The sequence below is a fragment of the Homarus americanus genome, unplaced genomic scaffold (assembly GCF_018991925.1).
Source record: "Homarus americanus isolate GMGI-L3 unplaced genomic scaffold, GMGI_Hamer_2.0 scaffold31037, whole genome shotgun sequence".
NCBI lineage: Eukaryota > Metazoa > Arthropoda > Malacostraca > Decapoda > Nephropidae > Homarus > Homarus americanus.
The window spans coordinates 20517357-20543390 of NW_024722227.1; the positions used below are offsets into that span (position 1 = coordinate 20517357).

At 38.5% G+C, this 26034-nt stretch overlaps 1 protein-coding gene across 1 annotated transcript in view; it reads left to right on the top strand.

Annotated features, from left to right (window-relative positions):
• The window catches only part of LOC121862410 (probable RNA-binding protein 19), a 92526-nt gene extending 69463 nt beyond the window's left edge, over positions 1–23063 (top strand). Inside the window, exons 12-16 of the mRNA XM_042360677.1 lie at positions 6890–7005; positions 7656–7837; positions 16894–17010; positions 22657–22759; positions 22884–23063. Of these exons, the coding sequence (XP_042216611.1) occupies positions 6890–7005; positions 7656–7837; positions 16894–17010; positions 22657–22759; positions 22884–23048 (683 nt within the window). The 3' untranslated portion in view covers positions 23049–23063. The remainder of the gene's footprint in view (positions 1–6889; positions 7006–7655; positions 7838–16893; positions 17011–22656; positions 22760–22883) is intronic.
• Positions 23064–26034: the final 2971 nt, after the last annotated feature.

Genomic DNA, 26034 nt, shown 5'->3' on the forward strand with positions numbered 1-26034 from the left:
AATTTTTTCTCCGAAAGAGAAGCTTGGTTGCCTTGGTGATGTATTCAGACATTGTTGTGATAGCTGATATTGAGTTCTAGGTGTGCTAAAACATGCAAAAAGATACTGAAACTAAACTGTAGAATAAGGATACACAGTAACACAGATGCAACTAAACACAAGCTGGGGAAAGAATTCAAACTGAGCAGTGCCATTGTCAAGGGCAGATCCAGAGGGGGGGGGTTCCTGGGGGTCCAGATCCCCCTTTTCATCAGAAAATTTCAATACTTTTCTTAAATTCAGTATTGTACTCAGGTGTTTTTGTACAGTAAAAAATAATTATTATTAACCTCAGAATATCTCCTAATATTGCCTGCACATGTCTTCAAAATGCCCATGATATTGGTCAGATTAAAGATAAAAAAAACAGCTGAGTGGGCTCGTAATTTCCCACAATTCCCTCTTTTGATATTGCTGGGTCCGCCCCTGATTGTTGTGGTGCTGGGTAGGTTAGCCGCCCTCCAGCCATCTTGTAGCTCCCACCAAGAATCCACACAAAATAAGTTTTATAATTTTGGTGAATTTCTTTGTTATATACAGTACAGCGATTTTTATGATTAAATTTTTTTTTTTAATTTACCCAAATTCCATAAGGATGAATTTCTTGTCCGTATCGCAAAATTTTGAGTCATAATTTCAAGATTCCGTAAGATAGAATTTCCGTAACCCAGGTTTCCATGTAATGCAGGGTCACCTTTACAGGTACAAGGACTATTGGTACCAGAATTATGAAGATTAAGGGATTTATGGATTAATTGATTTTTTTGATTTTGAGCTCTTTTTTAGTAGAAAATATTAATTTTCCCCAATCACAAAAATGAAACCCTCCCTATCATTCATCCACTTGTTCTGTAACTTTTCAACATTCTTTGTCTTTCTCTCTTGATATCCATATACTGTACAGTAAAATCTCAAGTTTAGCAAGTTTTAGATTCGCAATTCATGTTTCGCGTCACTTAAAACTTCTAGCCTCTCAAGAATAGAGATTGTCATTACTGGTTTCGCTAGTCAAGGGAGAGTGGGTAGTTCGCATTGTCGCAGTCTTTTGTTATCCACCGTGTTTTTTGTTTACGGTAGTTAGTTTGAATGGGCGAGAGTGTTACCACCACTGAAGCAGTAAGTACGCGACGTCTAGATAAGAAGACCCGTGCACGTGGACTCAATGATGTTTAATGATCAAAACCTGTCAATGCAATGTTAATGTTAACACATTACTCATGATTTGTGGATTACAAGTCAGGTGACAAATAATAGCTTCATATCTTATACAATGGTAACGGCATTTACTACACACTTGTGTGATAATTACAAAGATGTATACATAGTAACTCCCAATACATAACAGTTTAGAACAGCAAAGCCTCGTGTGAGAAAAGACTTACGTGTAACAGGTTCTATAACTAGTCTGTATGTGACACTCGTAGTGCTCTCAGCTCGACAGCGTGTCTTGAACTGCCTCTTAGGGCAGATGGAGCAGCAAACCTCGGGTGTGTTTAGAGCGATCAGTTGAGAAACACTGCCGTATGTTTTCGTTTAGGCGGCCATCGCAACAACACTGTCTCAACAGCCATGTGTGCTGTTTCAGCAGCCTCGTTTCTTCAACTTAACTAGTCAACTCTGTGTTCATATCAACTATTTTTTCCTATTACAGCTATCATAACACTCATATATGTTATGCTAAATTCCACCATTACCTCCCACACAGTGCGGGCTGTAACAGAGAGCGAGCAGTGCAGTGACCTTGGATTATATAACCCAATGTGCTTACGTTTTATGAGATTCTTGTTTAACTATTAATAATTCTTGTGTATTATTGATTCTTGTGTATTAACGATTCTTGTGTATTGATGATGAGTGGGGTGTGTAATGTAAATGTCGGGAGCGATTCTGGTGGTAATGGTGGCCGTAGAGAAGGTCAACAAGAAAAGCCCCAAGCCAAACGTGACTACCATAAGGAGGTCAAGAAGAGGAAATACACCCTTGAAATGAAATGAGATGCTTGGAATGATCAAAAGTGGCGCTCGTACCTGTGAAATCATGCGTAGGTTCAACTGTCCCGAATCAACCATACGTTCCCTTAACAAGAACAAGAAAGCCTAAACTGCTTCTGTGAATGTACTGTACAGTAATACCCTGCTTTACGCGGTTTTTTTTTTCGCGTTTCTACATTTACGCGGTACCCTGCCAGAACTGGAATTCCCACTTTACGCGGTGCAATGCACTATTCATATACACAGGTGAAGTATAATTTTTTTATTTAGCTCATAAAATTCATACAAATTACCCGGCCAGAATGTAATTTACATTGCTGGAATTCTAACAATTTGATGATCATTTTGAATATAAGCATCACAGATTTTGCATTGGACATATAAATTTTATATCTAATGCAAGTATTTTGTTTACTCAGAGCAAATATGTTATCTTTTGTGCAAAATATATGACGTGTATATTCAAAATATTCCTGGTCCTGCAAGGAATCCAGCAATGTCAATTATATTATCCTAACTTTAGTCTGAGGTATTATTTGTTACTAAAAATTTAAATATACTGTTATAACCCAAACATTTCTCTGGTAGGGAGGGAGGGACCCAGGGAACAGGTGGGAAGAGGGGGGGAAGTGGGGTATTTTGATTGACAGATAGTATTTGGGTAAGTATATTTTGTTTATTTATTGAAGATATTTGTTTTAGCTCATAAAATTCATACAAATTACCGGGCCAGAATATAATTTACATTGCTGGAATTCTTACAATTTGATGATCATTTTGAATATAAACATCATAGAGTTTGCATTAGACATACAAATTTTAGATCTAATGTAAGTATTTTGTTTACTCTGAGTAAATATGTTATCTTTTGTGCAAAATATATGACATTTATATTCAAAATATTTCTGGTCTTGCAAGGAATCCAGCAATGTCAATTATATTATCCTAACTTTAGTTTGAGGTATTATTTATTACTATACCTTAAAATCTAGTGTTTTCCCCCAAACATTTCTCAGAGAGGGAGGAGCCAGCGAGTGTGAGAAGAGAGGGGCGGGAGTTGAGTCCATTATTTGAATGGACATTAACTTGGCGACTGTATTTCTCTATTTCTCTTAAATATTAATTGTGTGTGTGTACCATCATAAAATTAAGATGTTATTTTTACTAGAACATAGGTATTGTGTCTGGAAAAAGTGGAGTTTGGGGGTCGGCCCGGTCTCTATTTCAATTAATCCCATATGTTATGTTGTTCACTTTACGCGATTTTCTCACTTTACGTGGGCCTCCGTGGGTTCAATTGACCGCATAAAGTGAGGGTTCACTATACAGTTGTACCCCACTTAACGCGGTCAATTGAACCCAGAGGGTCCCGCGTTAAGTGAAATCCGCGTTAAGTGAACAACAGAACATATGGGATTAATTCCAATAGAAACCGGCCCGACCCCCAAACTCCACTTTTTGAAGGCACATACCTATGTTGTAGTAAAAATAACATCTTAATTTTATGATGGTACATGGACAGTCGCCACCAGGACTGCCGGCTAACAGATGGTCGGTCGGTCCCTCCCTCCCCCCCCCCCCACCAACCGTCCCAAGGAGATGTGTGGGATAACCTCAAACTAAAGTTAGGAAAATATAATTGACATTGCTGGATTCCTTGTAAGACCAGGAATATTTTGAATATAAATGTCATATATTTTGGACAAAAGATAACATAGTTACCTAGAGAAAAAATTTTATCTAAAAATTGTAAGTTTAAAGCAAAATATATGATGTTTATATTCAAAATGATCACCAAATTATAAGAATTCCAGCAATGTAAATTATATTCTGACCGGGTAATTTGTATGAATTTTATGAGCTAAAACAAATATCTTCAGTTAATAAAAAAAAAATAATCTTCACGACACTATCTGTCAATCAAAGTACCCCACCTTGCCTCCCCCCCTCTTCCAACCGCGCGGTCAGTCCCAACCCTCCCCCCCACCCCCCACCAATCCTCCCTTCCAGAGTTTTTAACATTTAGTATTAAATAATACCTCAGATTAAAGTTAGGATAATATAATTGACATTGCTGGATTCCTTGTAAGACCAGGAATATTTTGAATATAAATGTCATATATTTTGCACAAAAGATACCATAGTTACCTAGAGAAAAATTTTTATCTAAAAATTGTAAGTTTAAAGCAAAATATATGATGTTTATATTCAAAATGATCACCAAATTATAAGAATTCCAGCAATGTAAATTATATTCTGACCGGGTAATTTGTATGAATTTTATGAGCTAAAACAAATATCTTCAGTTAATAAAAAAAAATAATAATTCTTCACAGGGTAACAGATGGTCGGTCGGTCCCTCCCTCCCCCCCACCCCCCACCAACCGTCCCAAGGAGATGTGTGGGATAACCACTAAATTTTAATAAATAATACCTCAAACTAAAGTTAGGATAATATAATTGACATTGCTGGATTCCTTGTAAGACCAGGAATATTTTGAATATAAATGTCATATATTTTGCACAAAAGATACCATAGTTACCTAGAGAAAAATTTTTATCTAAAAATTGTAAGTTTAAAGCAAAATATATGATGTTTATATTCAAAATGATCACCAAATTATAAGAATTCCAGCAATGTAAATTATATTCTGGCCTGGTAATTTGTATGAATTTTATGAGCTAAAACAGGCAGTCAGGCAGGGTGGCGGGTGGGGCAAATCTAAAAATAGCGTCTCGGACACTCACCGCGTATATGTGGAAAAAATCCGCGTTAAGTGAAAGTTCAGCTTTGGCAAGGCACCGCGTATATGCGAAAACGCGTTAAGTGAAACCGCGTTAGGCGGGGTAAAACTGTATTCTCAAGATTTTCTAGTAGCAGGACGTTCTCCGATATTTCACAACGAAACCTACTGCTTGTTAGCACAGAACATTACCTTCACAAGTGGGTGGAAAGAAGAAACCGTGAGCAGGGCGACTTGTCTGGGCCACAGATAAAGCAACAGGCACGTGTTTATTTCACTGCAGTTGCAAAGAAGAAACATGTTAACTCTCCACCACTGTTCAATGCTTCTGTTGCTTGGTTGGCTGTCTTTAAGAAGTGTTATGAAGTCAAGTTTGTCCACTACCATGGGGAGAGTGCATCGGCTGATGTCATAGCAGCAGAAAAATATCTACCTGTCTTTCAAGCTCTTGTGAAAGAGGGTGGTTATTGGCGAGACCAGATATTCAATTGTGACGAAACTGACATTTTCTGGAAGCGCTCACGTAAGACCACTTTCATTGTCAAGGATGAAAAACAGGCAAGGAGTGTAAAGACTGAAAAGGACATGATTACAGTTTTATTTGCAGCTAATGCAAGTGAAGATTTCTTGATGAAACCCCTGGTTGTTAACCGTGCTGCCCGTCCTAGAGTCTACTGTCATGCCAATATGTCGCAGCTCAATGTTTATTGGATGTCTAATAAGATAGCTTGGGTTACAACGTCTTTATGCACCGACTGGTTTGACAAGCACTTTGTTCCTGACGCCCAACAATACTGCCGGAGGAAGAACATTGACTTCTAAGTGATCCCGGTGATGGATAATGCTCCTGGTCACTCTAAAGGTTCTAATTGGATGCCACCCTTATGTACAAGTTATCTTCCTTCCTCCTAACATCACATCACTTCTGCAGCCACTTGACCACGAATTCATCAGTAATGTTAAACTGTTCTACTATCAGTCACTCTATAAAGACTTTTGTCAGCAGTTGTTTTAGCTACTGTACATGTCCCGTGTTAATGCTCGTCAGCAGGCCCTTTTTACTCAGTATCTGTGCAAGGACCAGCCTGTTAATGCCTTGGCAAACTTCACTTTAAAATGATATTGAAGTGTTGGGTGACTTACTGGTGGAAGAGCTGCCTCAAAACTTTGAGGGATTTGATGCTGAGGTTAGAGGAGGGACCAGGGAGGAAGCAGTAACCAGCCCTCCCTGCCTCGGAACCCATCAACCAGCACCGTCAAGCATTTCACTGACTCCATCAAGATAAGTTATTCTACAGTATGAGTGTATATCAACAATATGTACAATATAAATATGTATGAATACATTACTGTAATATAATTTTTTGGGTGGGTTGTAGGTGACACCGTGTTGAGGCTTATTTACATGAACAGTATTTCATCGTCACTTGTTTCGCGATTTAAAATTTTGCGACGCTAAAACATTAAGAATTCATCTCGAAACTTGAGATCCTACTGTATTCGTCCCGTCTTTCATCAATAATTACTTGCAGAAGATGCTCGTTGTCCATCTTTTCTAACTAGATAACTAACTTTTTGGTATTGCACATCTAGACTGCTCCATTTATCTGCAGCCCCTCACATTCCAAATTAAATTATGAGCATATTTTCTCTTTCAATCAATACTCTAAGATCTAAATATATTAGTCAACTTCTTAACTTTTATAACCTTCTCACTTGTTTGATTCACTTTTGCCCTGAGCCATACATTATCATCATCATCACTTTTAATTTTGTGTTTAATGAATAATGTAAAGACGTTGTGTGCACAGCCTCTTGTTCTACATTCACTTCATAATTTTATAGCCTCATACCTCCTTATCACACTTTCTGTATATTTATGAATTTTTTTCCCTTTAAGCCAAGTAGTTCTCACTATCATTCCTCTAGCCACACACATTTGGATAAATTTCTATATTTTCATTCATTCCCAGCACTCTCATTTACTTTCAGTTCTTTTCACTTCTCTGTCACTGTATGAAAACTAATTAAGGATGGGTATTACTGTGTGTTTTGAGAATGGATAAATAATTTAAGATTTTATGATGTGGATAGTTTGTTTTCAATATCTCTTAGATATACAAAAAGAAGAGGAACAAGAAAGAGTAGATGTGCTTCCTGACCCTGAACCAAACACAACAGTCTATGTTAAAAACTTGAACTACTCAACTACTGAGGAAGTTCTTAAACAGGTAAAGTCTATGAGGTAGTGTGTTTATCTGTCTAGTTATACTTGTATATTATGACCACATTAAATGGATATCATTACCCATACCTACACCCCAAATCTTACAGATACAGTACAAAGTTTTTTAAGTTTTTCTTGCAAGTCTTTGAATGGTTTCTTGCTTCATTCAATCGGGAAGAATCAAATTGCTACCAAGTTTACGATGGATGACTGATCCCACCCATGGGAGATGAAACAAAATGTATGGATTCACTCACTGCAGCTGGGTCCATGACTGTTTTGGTTATGGTTCATATTGTTTGTCTATTTTGTAGATTGAAGCGCTTCTATAGGTTCTGGTTTATTTTATATTCAACAAAATGAATTTGCTTGTTCACCTGTTTTGTTCTTTAGTTGTCCATGAACAGAGATTTTTTCTCCATTGCAGGTTTCTAGTACAGTATATTGATTTGGCTTAATCAATACTTGACCTGATTTTTTATTTATTTATTTTATTTTTTTAAGACAACTCAAAGTATGAGTATGCACACAGTGAAATAAGTAGACTTTAACCTCTTGGGTTTTTCCCTTTTTGTGCATAATAACTGCAAGGAAGTAATAAAATAATTTTTTTGTTCTTTGTTTTAATCAAATTTCAAAAACTCTTTTCTCTAGCATTTCAAGAGGACTGGACTTGTTCACTCAGTGTTAATAGCTAAGCGAAGAGGAGTCTCTCAAGGCTATGGGTTTGTACAGTTTCTGAGAAGGTCAGATGCACAAAAAGCCCTGAGAGATATAAATGACACTTTGCTTGAAAATCACACACTTCAAGTTAAGCTGTCTGAGAAAACACTGATGTGAGTATTGCAAAGCCTTAATGATTTAAGACATGTCTTGAATGTTTCCAGATATATCAAACATGATTGTTAGTTTTTCTATAGCCTTAGGTACTTAGTGAGTGACTTTCTATATGTACCACAATGAAACCCCATCTTATCAAGTTTCATATCTTTAACTTCTTCTATTATCGCCTTTGCCACATTTCCATCCTATTTTTACATTAAATTTGCTAGATTTTTTGTTTCTTAACATTTAGCCAATAGCCATTTTGTTTAATTCATTCCTTTCAAAAACCATTACTTTACTCTTCATAATATTTACTTGCAGTTTCCTTCTATTACAATTAACCATCCTGTCAGAGTTATTCACCATTTCTTACAGTTCCTGGTCCCTTTGCAAAAATTGGTACACCATCCACATATAGGCATGTTATTAGTCAGTCAATCATCTGACTCCTTCTTTACTGTTGCCTGTATCACCATTACCTTTACTTCCCTCGCCAATCTATCAATAAATTTATTGAATGACAATGGGGACATCACACATCCTTGCCTCACCTCATTGCAACCTACAGCTCTTTCAGTGTATTGCATACTCTGTACACAATGCTAGTTTCACAAATAAGCACATATTTTCTATTTTCTTATCCATGGAATGTTAGGCAATCATAGGTTGAATATTGACTACCATATTTTATGGCATATAAGACTCTTGCCCATTTCAGCAGGGACTATTTCGGGAAAAACTTGTGTGTACCGTATTTTACGGCAAATAAGACGCACTTTTTTGTCTGCAAAATAACCAAAAAATCAGCTTGCATCTTATATGTGAAGTTGCGGGCTCTCACAAGCTAATGAATCCCCCAGTTGCTGTCTCCAGTAGGCTAAATTCTACCTAACCCAACTCCAGAATTAAAAATATCTTACTGCTTACTTAAACACATTATTTGTATTTTATTAGAAAATAATTTTTGTAAATATAAAAGGTCGGTGTATAACTACTCTGTACTGTACTGATGACGATTAACATCCTTACAGCAGACACACAACTCATCAAAGGAAACTAAGCATTAACCATTTCTGAACTCTTACAAACATTACAATCTATTAATGTCATACCTGCAACATTTATTTTTCAATCTACAAATACCTGATATAAATGAAGATTTACATATAACTTTCTTTTCACATTTACATCTGTTAACATCGCTGGCAGCACTCCACGTCCTTCTCCCGCTCCCCCACCTAGCCAGCTAATTTGTTTTACTTTTTTTTTTTTTTTTTTTCACAATACGAGGTCTGTCCAAAAAGAAACCAAACTTTATAAAAACTACTTTATTGCTTTACTTACAAGTTAATCAGACTTGTCTCCTTCAAAGTACTCCCCTCCACTGGTTGATACACCTCTCCCAACGTTTTTTTTTCCAGTTCTGGAACGCGTTTTGAGGGATGGTGTGCATGTCTCGTAGCGAATATTTTTCTATCCCTTCTATTGTTTGAAATCGGCGACCTTTCAGGGTGGATTTCAACTTTTGGGAAAAAAAAGTCCGCAGGGGCCAAATCCGGAGAGTAGGGCGGCTGGGGGACGATAGTCGTCTCGTGCTTCGCCAAAAAGTCACGGATAAGTAGCAACGCGTGAGCAGGTGCATTGTCATGGTGCAGCATCCAGGTCTTGTTTGTCCACGCCTCTGGCCTCTTTCTTCACACTGCCTCCCTCAGACGCTTCAGGACCTCCAAGTAAAACTCTTTATTGACTGTCTGACCACATGGAACAAACTCATGATGAACGACGCCCTTCCAATCAAAAAAGACGATCAACGTCACCTCCACATTTGAGCGACTCTGACGTCCAGATTTGGGATCGTCTTCGGTAGATGTTCTTCCCATTTTGAAACGCTGGTACCACACGTGACATTGCATATGGCTCAAACAATCCTCCCCGTAAGCCTGTTGCAACATTTGAAAAGTCTCCTTAAAAGTTTTTCCCAATTTGAAACAGAATTTCACGCAAACACTTTGCTCTTCAAGATCCTTCATTTTTCAACTTGCAACAAATCGCCAAGTGCACTAAAAACACGTTCACTCTAGCGCGTGTAGCTCGATGACTAATTGACGTGGCATGATGCGGCTAGTGTTAGACTAAAGGTCAAGGTCACCGCTACACAGTGCTCCCATCATGAGCACGCTGCGCCGGCTCATTGGCGCGCTATTTAAAAAGTTTGGTTTCTTTTTGGACAGACTTTACAGTAAAGCCCTGAAGATCTGGACCCGGGAAATCCAGATTTCGGAAGATCCGGACAAAAAATTCGGGGGTTCTGGGCTAAGAAGCCTCCTAGAAGTCTCCCTAAGAAACATTCCCAAACTAGACCAAAGAACATCTTAGGCTCGTGGGTGCTGCTTGACCCGTCAGTTGCTTGGGCACGGGTGCCCGAAGAGGTGGAAAACATAAACAGAGTTGACAATTGTTGTTTGTGGGAATATTATTTCATTCACTCTAGTAATGATACAATGTTTCTTATTATGTTATCATAGGTAAATGCATGGTTTATATATGGTAATTTGTTTATCACTACATTAGTACTGTATTTTTTGATGTTTCTTATATCATTTATTATTTGCCATAAAATTCGGACAATCGGCTTTTCCGGACAGGTGGTCCCCCCTTTTAGTTCGGATCTTTGAGGGTTCACTGTATGTATGTAGGATGGTGTGTAAAAATAAATGAAGAATGTTACATATATTTACCCAAAAATATGAGTTGAAAAACAACCTTAACCCTCACAGCTTGGCCTAGTAGCCTGGTGGTTATAGTGACGAGTCTAATTTGGCTACAATGCCGCCAGTGATGTTAACAGATGCAAATGTGAAAAGAAAGTTATCTGTATACAGTGACCCCTCGTTTAACGAATGCCTCGGTTAACGAAATTTCGGTTAACGAACTGCCTTCCATAAGGATCTTCAATTCGGTTAACGAATTTCTTACGAACCGACCTCAACATGTTTTCGCTTGTACTGACCGGGCAACCAGCTTTAGTATCAGTCCGCCAATACATTATCGGTTCTAGGGCTTAAATTCCTTACTATTTTAGTAAATATCAAGAAGTTTATACTATTCAATAATTTTAAAAGTTTAATATTCAATTTTTTAGTCATTTTAACAATTATTGAACATAATTGAGGGTAAAGTGACTAGTTTAATGCGCGGCATCCAGCCTCTTAACACAGCAAACAGGCGTTAGTCTCTCTCTGTTTTCACTGGAGGTAACATCTTGCTTGAAACTCTCTTCAACTAAACACTTTTTTTCTGTGTTTCCAAGCAAATTATTGGTCATTTTGAAATAAATTTTACATATTGACAATATATAATGCAGTGCAGTGTTGATTTAAAGAAAATAATCTTGAATTACACCAAGAGAGCTAAAATTTTATGGGTGAAATGGCACCATGGGGTGACTTCTCTTCCACCCCAATGCCTTCTCTTCTTCCTTCTCCTCCACCCCCATTCTAAATCCCATCATCATCATCATCATCATCCAGGAGCCTTCTACATACACACCTCAAAGTAAGTGAACTTTTCTACCATTTTTGTTGAATTTAGGAAATTTTCGGTGAGCTGGAACCAACTACCCAAAAACCCATTGAAACAATGGTTTCGGTTAACAAACTTTTCGATTAACGAACGACCTTCTGGAACGGATTGAGTTCGTTAACCGAGGGGTCACTGTATCTTCATTAATTTTGTATTAGGCATTTGTGGATTTAAAATATACAGTAAACCCTCGATAACTTGACACATATGGGGCTCTGGTCTTGCCGAGTTATCCCAAATTCCAACTTATCGAGGCACTTTCCTCCTTCTACAAAAATAGAACAATTAAAAATTATCAACCCATATATGTATACATGTAATTACTAAATGTAAAAAGGTAACACATACCAGACTGCAGGTGAAGAATGAAGCATAGTAGGTGACACATGCATGGTAGGTGACACAGAGGTATGGTAGGTGACACAGATGCATGGTAGGTGATGCAGGTGGCCAGATATGCCAAAATTTTCCCAGGCATTTCCTGAGTTATACTAATACATTCCGAGACCATAGCCATGCTGAGTTATTTGAAATTCAGAGTTATCAAATGCTGAGTTATCGAGGGTTTACGGTAAATATTGCAGGTATGACATTAATAGATACCCTGTAGGAATGCTTATAAAAGATCAGAAACGGTTACTGCTTTTATATTTACATTAATTATTTTTCTTAATTACAGCTGCTCCCCGACTTACGGCGGGGTTAGGGACCGACATCCAGGTCGTAAGTCGGAAATGCTTAAATAACACATAGAAAATCGAAAATGGGGGTCTCTTTTTCTTCTCAGCACCACAAAACACTCACTTTTAAGCTTGCCAGCCATTTTAAAGTGAATTACAGATGAAAATTTTGTGTGTGTACTGACTTTGGGACTCAAAAATACGTAATTTGACCAAATTTTGGTACGACTGAGGCAGGTCGTAAGTGCGGGTGGACGTAAGTCGAGTAGGTCGTAAGTCGGGGAGAAGCTGTAGTTAAAATTCATAATAATGTGCTTAAGGGAAGCATCTGGCTGAAAATACGATGAAAATGGGAAAATTACGAAAATATTACAAAAAAGTTCCCGAGGAAAGCAGTTGCCCATGGTTATATGCTGACATATTTTGAATCCGTAATTCATAATATAAATGTAGCTATGCATGATATCACCCCCCCCCCCATTTAAAGGGCCCTTCTGTTTACATAGGAAAAGCTGTAGAAAAGTATTTTAATAATATTTTGGTGTAAAGTACAGTAATACCAATCACTTGGTAAAAATCAGAAGGTGGCACCTTTCTCAGAAAGCTAACCACAGGAGACTGCTGTCACGAGAGTCAGTGACCCATCAAACATTCGAGAGTCGAGAGTGTAGTACGATCATGAGTTTCTCTCACACCACCTTTCTCAGCAAGCTAGCAGCAGGACCTGATGCTGCTTGTATGCATCAGTTACCCATGAAAGAAGCGAGAGTGATGTTCAACCGTGTGTTGCTCTCACGCCACCTCTATCAGCCGTATCTCAGAACGAGTTTTTCTAACCTTCAAATCCCTAAGGCTCAGCCATATGAGCCAACTTTAATAAAACAAAAACTACGCAGTAGAATAACATACTCTGCATGGCTGAACATACAGATTTTCTTTATATTTGGCTTGATTTATTATTTGCTGATTTATCTTTATAAATATTTGGAGGAAAAAATGGTCAGTTAAAAAAAAATCATGCATCCAATACGAAAGCAATACTCAGAAATATCTATATGTTACGTTTAAGAGGATTAAATTACCTATATTCCACATGAGTTTCAAAGTAATTTAGTGAGAAATTATGGAGAAGTAGGATTGATAAGAATATAAGGGAAAATCAGATACTGTATTAGTAGGGTGTGTCATACAGAGGCGAATTTTTTTTTTTTTTGAGTTTGAAAAATCGGCCCATGGTATTAATGATGTAGTTCTATGTGCAGAATCATGTGATATCTTCAAATTTGAAAAGTTTTTATTTTTTGCTAGGTAAACTTTAACTTGAAATCTTATGAAAATTCAGTATTCCCACCCTTTTACCAACACCACTAAATAGCTTATTTAAAGTAAAGTAAATGTATCAGGTTAATTTATTAGGATGAAAATGATCCAGAATAGTGAAACGAATGATCTTGACACATTTATTAAATTTAATATTCCTTTAGAAAACAAAATCATCAAATACAAAAGCCGGTTTTACTACTACGACCCGGTGTTGCTGCACACCATAGAGAACATGTCTTTCTTGCTTCTGTTTCTACTCATCACCTCCATGCTGACCACCTGAGCTCGGATGTAGCCTTCCCTCCTCTCCTGGCTGTACACGTGACTGCTGGCCTCGCTCACTTGCTGTACACAACGCTCTATACTCTGGGTGTGCGAGGGCCAGGCAGGGACATGCATGGGGTTGTCCAGGAAAGCTCTGACTTGAACATTGGTGAGGCTGCAGGTAAGAGGGGGCTCACTGCCAGCCTGGATGTTATCCAGATCTATGAGATCAGTGAGGGTCTTGGCACCTAGATTGACTTCAGGAGTCTTCCTGACCCTGAAGGAATCGTCACCAACTGATTCGTCATGCGCAGATCCTCTCATAAGTCTCATATCCAAGATCTTTTTGACTGCCACTCTTCTCTCCTCCTCATCCTTACTGCAGAGCATTGTCTGCAGAACTGCCTCGGGATGAGCATACTAGGAAGATCTCCTCACAGTCTGCTCCACAATCTGAACAACCTTCCTTGGCTGACTCCTCAGGAGCTCAAGCTGGAAGAGAACATGCCTCAGACCTTCGGAGAACGATGACTTGACCTTGGTGTTGAACCAATTTGGCAAGTAGGACACTCACGATGAATTGGACAATAAGTCTCAGGTTGTGAAGCTGGTTCCCTTTCAGTTTATGATGAGCGACCCAAATTCTGCAGAACCTGAGAGCCGTTGTGAGCCACCTAGAATGTGAGACTGGACCTATCTGCAGGTAAGCAAGTCTATCAGGCATGACCCCAGTTTTGATGGCACTGCAAATCATGTAACCATAGTACTGGTCAGTACTCAGGTCGTCAATGACAGTATGTGCAAGCTCAACGAGTGGAGGGCCAACTGTGATTTTTTCAAAGCTCGGATTTATTTCTAACTTAGTGGCAGAGTCCAGCATCTTGCCAAGAGGACCAGACCATCTGTTGTTTGAAAGAGTCTTGCCATCCAGCTCCTGGATCAGATGTCTGAGTGGCAACTCGTTGGTGTGGAGGTCACAAACAATCCAGACCAGCTTCCTCCCAATCTTCCGCTCTATCCACTGTATGACCCCCTTGCCACCCTGTGTTCGTGTTGGTGCTGTCCCCTCCAATGGCCTGCAGGGTCTGGTCTACGTTCCTCTCTCTGAGCCAGTTCACAATGTTATCTGCCACTATCTCAGCTGGTTTCCTGATGTCATCTTTCTCTGGAGTGAAATGCCAAAATACTTCCCTCCTGGTTCACTGCAGCAGGAGTAGTGTTCCTCCTTCACCATGGCAGGGAACAACTTGTCAGAATCTCCAACTTTCATGAACACTTTAGTGTCATCCCTTCTCCCATCAAAGAACAAACAATTGATTCCATTTTCTCTTATCCCCTTATCAAACTCCTCTTCTAGGTTACTGACAAGTTTCTCCTGAGCTCTCCTTACTTTGTTATGATCTATCAACAGGTGAACATCATCAGGTGTTATCAAACCACCGTCAATCCAGGCAGCTGTTGCTATCTCTGCAGTTTCTCTGAGACCAGTGTGGTGTCACATGCTGGCCAGAGCTATGCTCGGGATATCTTTCCTATTTCGAATCTTATGCCTGGAAGGTTTGGGATCATTATTTTCTGGTTAGGGACAAAGTCACCATTCTCCTGGTCAGCACTCGGATCAGCCATGGGGAAGTCATTAAACTCTGAATCAGCTTGACTCCAATCATCGGCCTTTTTTACCTCACCCTGGGCCTTCTCAAGTCTCTTTTCCTCGGCAACTCTTCTCCTCTTCTGTCTCTCTGTGGCAGCCTCCTGTCTCTTGGACTCCGGAATATCTTGGCTAGAAATCATGAGAGCCCCTATACTGCCAGTCTTCTCTCTCTGTGCTTTGACAAATGCCAGTTCGATCACAGGAATCTTCAGTTCACGCTTGCAAATACAGGAGATGTGGGCCTCGGATTTACGGTCACGATCGCATCCAAACTCAGGACAGAGAACAATTGGGCACTTGCAAGTAATTGTGTCAAATAACTGGTCCAGTTGCTTGGCAAAGCTGTCCTTAACTGCAAGTTTTCCTCTCCCAAGAGAGATATCTCTTGCCTTTTCCTAACTGGCTAGCAGTCTCTCACTAATCTTCTTCTGACTTGTTATGACTGGAGGCTTGAACTGAGCGTTAGCCAGAGTGTACTGTGCCAAGACAGCTTTGGTCATATCACTGGCAATGTCTTTGTTTGTGTAAGTTCTTTGGTTCTTTCACTGATTTGCCTGATTAAAACACCGATCTCAAAGCATCTCTCAATGTAGGCAACTCCGACTTCAGGAGCTTCTCCCAGACCCAAGATAGTGACTGAGATGGCTGGATTTTTGGTTCCTCGTCCTGACACAAGCAGCCTTCAAAATATTATCAACTTATAAATGCGTCAGAATCTGGAAACAGAAAAAATATTGTTAGTTGGGTTGTTAAAGAATGAAGTCAGAAAGCAATGTTCACTATTTAATTGTAATGCACTAATGCAGCTGTACGTTAGATTTTCGATAAATTTCACGCTAAAATTTACCTAGCAAAAGGTTGCAAAATATTGAAACTGAAATTATTTTCTGTTTATATACACTAAAATCTACCAAAAAAGTGATGGGCCATTAGTTTTAGCTGATCTTCCCTCCTATGACACACCCTACTGTATTAGGGATTAGGCAGAACTGATTTAGGGGTATAGTAACAATGTATTTGGTGTCCTTAATTGCTAACATGATACTCTGTATTGATTGATCAATTATTAATGAATTTTGTGCTTCAGCCAGACTCTCCCCTAAAGTAAGTACAGTAATAACATATCTTTAATCCTGGAGTTGGGTAAGGTAAAATTTAGCCTACTAGAGACAGCAACTGGGGGATTCATTAACTTTCGGGAGACCATAATTTCACATAAAGGATGAAAGCTGAATATTTTTTTGCCATTTTTCAGACAAAAAAGTGTGTCTTATATGCTGTAAAATACAGTATTTTGCAAATAATATTACTCTTCATAGACTACACTTTTATATGTACCCACTAGTCCCTCACAGAGTACAGAAGAGAAGTAATAACAATGTCAAAACTCTTAATTAGTTATAAATGCTTATTTGAAGTGAATATTTAATTAGTTTTGAAATACAATATTTCCATGTAGATAAGTAGAATAGAAGTGATGTTTGTTGTTTATGTCATAAAAACTGGATATAAAATCAAACTTGGGGAAGCTTTATTTTTAAATTGAGTTTATTGGTCTCTTTGGCAGAACTGAGACAAAAACTTCAAGGAGGATGCATGATGCTGGGAAACAGACATCTTCAAAAATGGTGGTGAAGAATGTTCCTTTCCAGGCAACTGTAAAAGAAATACGACAGTTGTTTGAGTAAGTCTTTATAGTTTCTATTTTTGTGGAGTGTTATAATTTATCTGGTGAACTTTTAATTACGGATAATAACAACATAATTATCAGGGATTTTATTTTCACATCTTTGAAAATGATACACACACACACACAAATGGTACGGTATAAAAAGGCAACACTTGTAAACAACAGCCTGTCCAATGCTGAATTTATAGATAACTTATCTACTTTTCTGCTCCATTTTTGTTTTTAATTTTGTGGATGATTTGCAATGGACTTAGAATGAAAATTTAAAAATTTATGAACATTGGTTTGAGACCCAAGGAGTCCTTAAAAAAGACTTTATTTTGTTTTTTCTTAAAAAAAAGTTTTTGTGATCAAGTCCAGAATGCGGCGTCCAGCTTTATACCTACGTGTGTAAATGCCGAGCATTAACTCGCCAGGCCAACATACAGGCAATTAAAACATCTAATAATTACTTAAATACGTAATATTAGGAGGACACGTCGCTACCTGGCATGTAATTGCAATTCTCAAAACCCCCTCCCGCACCCTCCATCACACGCATTGCTACCATCATCTCTTGCCCTAGAGCGAGCAGTAAACAAATTTCAACTCTCAAGGGGTGGAGATGAGTGGGATGTCGACTTCGCATTCTGGACTATGTCACAAAAACTGGTTTTTAGAAAAAAAACTGCTTTTTGTTCAGTCCAGAATGCGACGTCTAGCTTTGATTACCCGAGCAGGAGGTGGAGAGGGAGGTGACATTGCATATAAGGCTCCGCTAGCTTAGGTCCAGATTATATTTATAAACTTTATGGAATATTTTCCAATATTAGGAACATTTACCGGAAGGTATAATGTTAATTTACATATCCAATTAGGATACTCACTTTACTCTGATGAGGAAGAAGGTCCTGGTTGTGGAGATTAACTAGGTCGGGGAGGGAATCCCATCATCACCACTTCTTTGATCTGACTGAGGCTCATATGCTGCAGATAGGCCACAGACCTTGCATATTTCCTGGTGTAATGTGCCAAAAATTTCTTGCCAGGGTCTGCTTGACTCACTAACTGAGATAAGCAATTGTAGTGGATGCGGGCACCATTCCAACATATCCAGACACAACGGTTGTTGAATCCAATACTGTGCAATTAAGAGGACCTTTCCCTGGAAGGATCTGAGTTTGTGAACCACTTTGGGCAACATTTTCACAGGTGAGAACAGATAGATTGAATTCCAACGGTTCCAATCTTTGAGTAGAGCATTTCCTAAAAGATTCGATCGTTCCAGAGATGCTGAAGTTGGCATCTTGTGATTGTTTTGTGAGGCAAAGAGATCTATTTGTGGAGTCCCAAACCTCCTCACTAGACTCTTGAACTTCGATATCTTTAGGGACCATTTTGTGTCCGACGATACTGGCCTGAGATGGGACAACGCATCTGCCCAATTGTTTTGTACTCCCAGTATGTGAGTTGCTTTGAGGTAAAATGTTTGTGTTACACAAACTTTGAAAATTTTTCTGACAGTGTCAGATGGGGCCAAGATCTGGTTGAGCTTTGATGATTGAGATAAAACACTGCCGTTCTGTTGTCCATGGCAAACAGAATTGTCACGTTTTTGAAATTTGGGTTTGCCAACAAAAAGAATAGGACTACTGCTAATTCTTTTATGTTTATGTGTTTGTCCCAAAGGGAGTTGCTCCACTTCCCTTGACGGAACTCTCCTTTTGAGGAATGGTATCTCCATCCTATTTCGGACGCGTCCATACAAATGACCAAGTCTGTTTGAGGGGGAACCCAGGGAGATGAACCGATTAGATTGTCCAAATTTGTCCACCATGATAGATGATTCTTGATCTGAATAGGGAGAGAAGAAACAATATTTCTGTTTCTGTGAAGCAACTTCGACCCCAGATGAGTTAGTTGCTTCTCCCTTAACTTGCTCAAAGGAACTACTATGCTGGCAAAATTCAACAGTCCCAGTAGTTTTTCCCAATCGTGCCAAGAAACCTCTTGCTTTACACAAAAGGCTTCTACTTGGTTTATCACATGTTACCTTTGCTTCTGGTAGACTGACTGACTGCTGATTGGTGTCCCAATGGAGACTTAACCAATCCAATTTCTTACATGGTAGGAGATTTGATTTGACCTGGTTTATCTTTAATCCTAGGTTTTGAAATAGTGCTAGTGTACGATGGTTCGCCCAATGACAATCTTCGAAAGAGTTTCCCAGTATCACCCAATCGTCTAGATAAGCAAAAGTTCTTATGCCCTCCTTCGCAAGGATCTCTCTGGGGATGTTCGCCAGTTTTGTAAACACTTTTGGCACAATTCTCAGGCCGAATGACATCACTGTGAATTGAAAACTTACATCCCCCACTGTGAACACTAGAAATTTTCTGTACTTGGGAGCAACAGTCACATGATAATAGGCATCTTCGAGATCCACTTTTGAGATCCAAGAATTGGGCGAAGGTAGATGCCTCAGATGATCGTAAGAGAACATCTTGAAACTTCTTTTGGTTATGAACTTGTTCATGACGGACAGATCTAAAATCCACCTCAATTTGTCGCTGCCTTTCTTGGGGACCGGGAATAGGCGAGACATGAAACATTTCTCTGACTGTAACAGTTCTTTCACACCTTTGTTTAACAGTTGAATTACAAATTCTGTGAGTAAGGGGGTTGGTTTCTGACCCCTTTTTGGTAACACTAGGGGAGGGCTCCTCAACCAAGCCCATGTGAGGCCCCCTTTGATTGTCTTGTATGCCCATATGGAAGAAGTCCACCTGTTTTCCCAGCCCCCTAGACGACCCAGCTGTCTGGCTTCATTGGGAGGGAGTGGTCGCTGTTGTGGTGGAATAAGGTCTCCTTCCACTTCTCAACAAACGGCCACCCTTACTACGTCTGGAATTGTTTCCTCCTCTAAAGTTTCCTCTAAGTTGATAACTGAACCTAGCAGCTGGTCCTGTTCCCCTGTTAGACCTTCCTCTTTTAAATTTCCGAAAGGTCTTCGAACTGCTAGGAACAGTAATATGAATAGCTTGCTCAACAGCTGATCTATACTTAACTAATGTTTGTTCATCAAACAAACCAGGAGAAAGAGGGGAAGAATGTAGCAATAAATAAGCACTACCACTTAAAGCATTATTAGTGGCTTGCTTCCTTAGCTGGGCTTTTAGTTTTAGGGCTTTCAACAACCTTTCCAAAAATGAGTTGTACAGGGAATATGAAATCCCTTGTATAGCAGCAGCAAAATATCTGTCTATTTCTGAACTGCCCTCATAGTCCAGCACAAACTTAGTCATTAACTGACACATCATGATTGCAGACAATATCTGCTGCCAACTTCCTAAATTTGAACTCTTCAAGCAACAGTGCGGAAGCAACTGGTTTCAAATTTATTTCATAACTTATATCAGCCTATTTTGGAGACGACAAATACTGAGAAAGTTCATGTAAGGAACTCTTTTTTTCATTACATTTGAACTTCAAAAAACTAAACTTGTTAGCATTCCTATCTGAGGGAATGAATGTTAAGTCTTTCAATATGTTAACCCAGACTTCATCTATTTCAGAGATCATTTTGGGGAAAATATCAGGCCAAGAAATTGTATTATCACCTTCTAAAAGCAATGAATGATGACCCACAGTTGCTTGGCCTTTCTGTCTCTTTGTAAATACTGAGAGATCAGGAAGTTAAGAAACATTTTCATAAAATACCTTGAATAAGGAATCCACAGATTTGGATGGGGTTGAAAACAAAGAAGACTTAGATCTTATCAATGTTACCCAAGGCCTGTTTGGATCATCCTTACACTCAATGTTCTCCATCAGCTGTGTGGGAGTCGACAGCAGCCTGTTCCTACTCTTAGTAACCAAAGGGAAACAATGGAGCACCTTAGCTTTCGTCTTTATTCAAGCCATCTTCAGAGGCAACTGAATTACAAGGACTGAGAGAGGCTTAAGAACACAGGGTGACCTTACTAAACATGAGGTCAGGTCATAAACATGACATCCACTAATCCGCACACCAACACTACCACACACACAAAGGAGCTTAAAAGAAAGGGCGACGTAACTAGTCATGTTGAGTCAGGTAAAAAATATGGGACCCACTAATCATCTATCCTACATCTAACTCCAAGGCTTTCAAAGCTTTTTTAACCTTGGGCCACTGACAAATAAATTTGTGTAACATATCAGTTTTGTACATGAATAAGGTTTATATAATTTAATTCCCTTATCAAATTTGCTTCAACCAGAAGTCTTTCTGTGACACATGATGATTTATACACTTCCAAGCTGTTTTCCCAATCTATGGGATGATTATTGTTCCTAACATGAACGAACAGTGCACTGCTTTCAGATGCTGTTTTAATATTGTACTTGTGCTGTTTAATTCTGAATTGCAATGCTTTCCCAGTCTGTCCTACATAATTTCCATTACAGTTGCTACATGGAATGCAATAAACACTTTCATTTTCATTCAAGATTGGGCTATTCTTGATTAATATATTGATGGTTGAGTCATACTTAAAAACAACATTAATATTTAATAATTTAAGGGACTGAACTAACGGAATAAATTCATTGCGATAAGGTAGAGTGAAAATACAGTGTAATCTCGATTTACGCGGTCAGTTAAACCAGTGGAGGTCCGCATAAAACGAGGAACGCGTAAACGAAATAACAGAACATATGGGATTAATTGAAATAGAGACTGGGCCGACCCCCAGACTACACTTTTTCCGACACAATACGTACGTTGTAGTAAAAAAAACATCTTAATTTTATGATGGTATGCACACACAATTAAACTTTTAAGAGAAATATCAATAATAATAGGTTTTTTTAACACTTACGTTAGTAGAAGAGATGGCTGGGCACACGGGGTTGGGGGGTTGGTTCAAGGCAGACGGCTGATTATTGGCTCTCACCTGTATCACTTGTATCACTATCCACCACAGAGGCTAGGAGGGCCTCCTTGTCAAACCCCTCAAAGTCCATATCCTCACTATCACTGACTTGAGATGGCTGTGGTGGGTAATGTTTTGTTGACTGGGCAAGCAAGGTTAAATAGACCAATCACAGCTCGCGGTGGAGGGGATGCGTGGGTGGTAAGGATGCGTGGCCCAATCACAGTCCGAAACGTCATCTGACGTCAGTGGTGACGTAAGAGCAACCAAGCGCGCAGCTTGTCCACGCCGCTTCCCGCGTAAATTCAGGAATGTACCTCGTAACTAATAATTGCCGCGTCTGGCCAGGTGCCGCGTAAATGACCAACCATGCAAATCGAGACTATACTGTATTCTTAAATGTTGGAATTTGCGTGGTTTGAGTAGAATGAAAGGATTTTTGAGCCCTTTTAAAAGCTAGTGTCGCAATCTGAATTGAACAAAAATAAGCATTGCAGTCCATAATTTGTCAACCCATTTCGTACAATAGACTGCTTGGTCTGCTTGAATATGTTGTTTACGTAAGTCGTTTGTTGATTCTGTATTTATGGTAGTCAGCATATATCCAATAGTATTTTTATCCATCTTATTCACATAATTATCATTTGTTTAACATCAGGAATACTCACTGATTTTTTCTCATTGCTTGAGGCTTTGGGTGAGTCACATGACCTAAGTGTGCATTAAGTTGATCTATTTCTTACAGAACTTTTGGCGAGTTAAAATCTGCCCGCTTGCCAAGTAAGCCAGGGAACGTGGAGCACAGAGGTTTTGGTTTCATTGAATTTGTTTCAAAAGAGGATGCAAAGGTAAATACAATGAATTTTTCCTTCATTTAGTTGTCTCATCAGATAAAATATTAAATAGGAATAATTCAAAGTAAAAAATGCCTCATAGGATTCATGCTAATATGGCTATATTTTCTGTTTTCAGAAAGCATTTGAGGCCTTAGGATCAAGTACACATTTGTATGGCCGCCGCTTGGTGTTAGAGTGGGCTAAAGAGGAAGAATCTGTTGAGCAGTTGCGGAAAAAAACAGCAGAACATTTTCTTGCAGCAGGTAATGAAATTAAAAAGCACACATACATCCATGTATGAGTACTTATTTACTGCATGTGAAGATGACTTAAAAAAAAACAGTCAGTCATTGAAGCATATCTAGGTTTTATTTATTTTTTTATTTTGTTCATTTTATTTATAATTTTTTATACTTATCAGCTTACTAGCCATTCAGGCAGGCAGTCTGTACTTTGTTATGACCTTGGTCTTTCACTGTTAGTACAGGATGAAACTAGAGAACAGTAGTACCCCGATTTACGCGGTCAATTGAACCCACAGAGTACCGCGGCAAGTGAACAACAGAACATATGGGATTAATTCCAATAGAGACTGTTTCGACCCCTAAACTCCACTTTTTCTGACACAATACCTATGTTGTAGTAAAAATAACATCTAAATTTTATGATGGTATGCTCACACAATTAATATTTAAGAGAAATACAGTCGCCAGGTTAATGTCCATTCAAATAATGGACTCAAATCCCACCCCCCCCTCTTCCCAGCTCACTAGCTCCTACCTCTCTGATTAATGTTTGGGTGAAAACTCTAGATTTTAACGTTTAGTAATAAATAATACCTCAGACTAAAGTTAGGATAATATAATTGACATTTCTGGATTCCTTGCAGGTCAGGGAATATTTTGAATGTAAACTTCATATATTTTGCGCAAAAGATAAAATATTTGCTTTGTGTAAACCAAATTATTACTTTAGATCTAAAATTTGTATGTCTAATGCAAAATCCATGATGTTTATATTCAAAATGATCATCATATTGTAAGAATTCCAGCAATGTAAATTATATTCTGGTCGAGTGATATGTATGAATTTTATGAGCTAAAACAAATATCTTCAGTTAATAAAAAAAAAAAATATTCTTCACGACACTATCTGTCAATCAAAGTACCCCACCTTGCCTCCCCCCCTCCTCACACTCACGCCAGCTGGGTCGGTCGGTCCCAACCCTCCCCCCCAACTTCCCTCCCTACCAGATAAATGTGTGGGTGAAAACTCTAGTTTTTAACGTTTAGTAATAAATATTACCTCAGACTAAAGTTAGGATAATATAATTGACATTTCTGGATTCCTTGCAGGTCAGGGAATATTTTGAATGTAAACTTCATATATTTTGCACAAAAGATAAAATATTTGCTTTGTGTAAACCAAATTATTACTTTAGATCTAAAATTTGTATGTCTAATGCAAAATCCATGATGATTATATTCAAAATGATCATCATATGGTAAGAATTCCAGCAATGTAAATTATATTCTGGCCGGGTAATTTGTATGAATTTTATGAGCTAAATAAAAAAATAAAAAATTATACTTCACCGCGCGTATATGAGTAGATGCACCGCGGAAAGTGAAAGTTTGGTTCTGGCAAGGTACCGCGTAAATGAGAAATCGCGGAAAGTGAAACCGTGTAAAGCGGGGTAACACTGTACACAGAGAAAAACTTTGATGTCTGGTAGAGTCACACTGGATAGCACTGTAAAAGGTCTGGACTTTGGGATATAAATCCCTTACCAGCCTAATCAGGATCTTATAAAAGGAAAGTCAAGAACCACGGGTTTCCAAGGGGTAGCAAACAACTGTTAGAGATTGACATCTCTTTACTACGAAAATAATCACAATAATTGACACCACTCACACAAATATCAAATAAACAATTACGGGAGTCAAACAATTACGGGAGTTAAACAAAGTACAGATATTTCCTACGGCGGCAGCCCAGTGGAATGTTCCGTTAACGCAGAGGTCCGCTCTCAGGGGGAAGGTCCAGGGCAGCTTCCTCACTTGGCGCCGGCGTTGGTGGGCGATGTCTTGCCACACAGGAGAGACGCCAGGGCACGTACAGTGGATATGGCGTGGAGGAAGTGGCAATGACGTGGCAGCCGCTGTAGTAGCTGGATCAGGTGTCTGGAGATTGACAGCCAAATAGTGAAGGTCTGGGGAATCAGCCCAGGAGCCTCAGATGAGCACACGACCAGAGTTTGAACGAACAGCGGGGGAAGTGCAACTGTGGTGCTGGCTGGGTAGTGTCTGATGTGTGACGAAGCAGCAGCGACCTCACCTCCGTCTACCCCTAGTGGGGCCGTGAACAAGCAAACGAGCGGTGGACAACCATCCTGCTCGTTACCGCCCTTACAAACACCTTTCATGCATCTGACCCAGGCCAAGAATCAAACTTCCATATGCATTCACTAATATTTGTAACTTTTTCTCAGAATATCCTACTAAAGCTGTATCATCTTCAAATGGCAACTGACTCCACTCTCATTTGCATCATGTACAGCATCACTTTTACCCAGATTTGTACACCTCTTCAGTACTGTTGGTTTCATCTCTCTTAATACCCCAGCCGTGGAACTGGTGAACAACCATGGTAACAATATTTGTACTTTCACTGGAAACTACAATGCAGTATTTACAGGAGGTCCCTGACTTATGAACGTCTAACTTACAAACATATATATATATATATATATATATATATATATATATATATATATATATATATATATATATATATATATATATATATATATATATATATATATATATATATATATATATATATATGTTTAAGTTAGACGTATATATATATATATATATATATATATATATATATATATATATATATATATATATATATATATAGATATATATATATAGATAGATAGATAGATAGATAGATAGATAGATAGATAGATAGATATATATATATATATATATATATATATATATATATATAATTAGGGAGGGAGGGACCTGCGACCGACCATCTGTTACCGTGTGAAGAATATTTTTTTTTTTATTAACTGAAGATTTTTATTTTAGCTCATAAAATTCATACAAATTACCCGGCCAGAATATAATTTACATTGCTGGAATTCTTACAATTTGGTGATCATTTTGAATATAAACATCATATATTTTGCATTAGACATAAAATTTTTAGATAAAATGTTTAATCTGAGTAAGTATGTTATCTTTTGTGCAAAATATATGACGTTTATATTC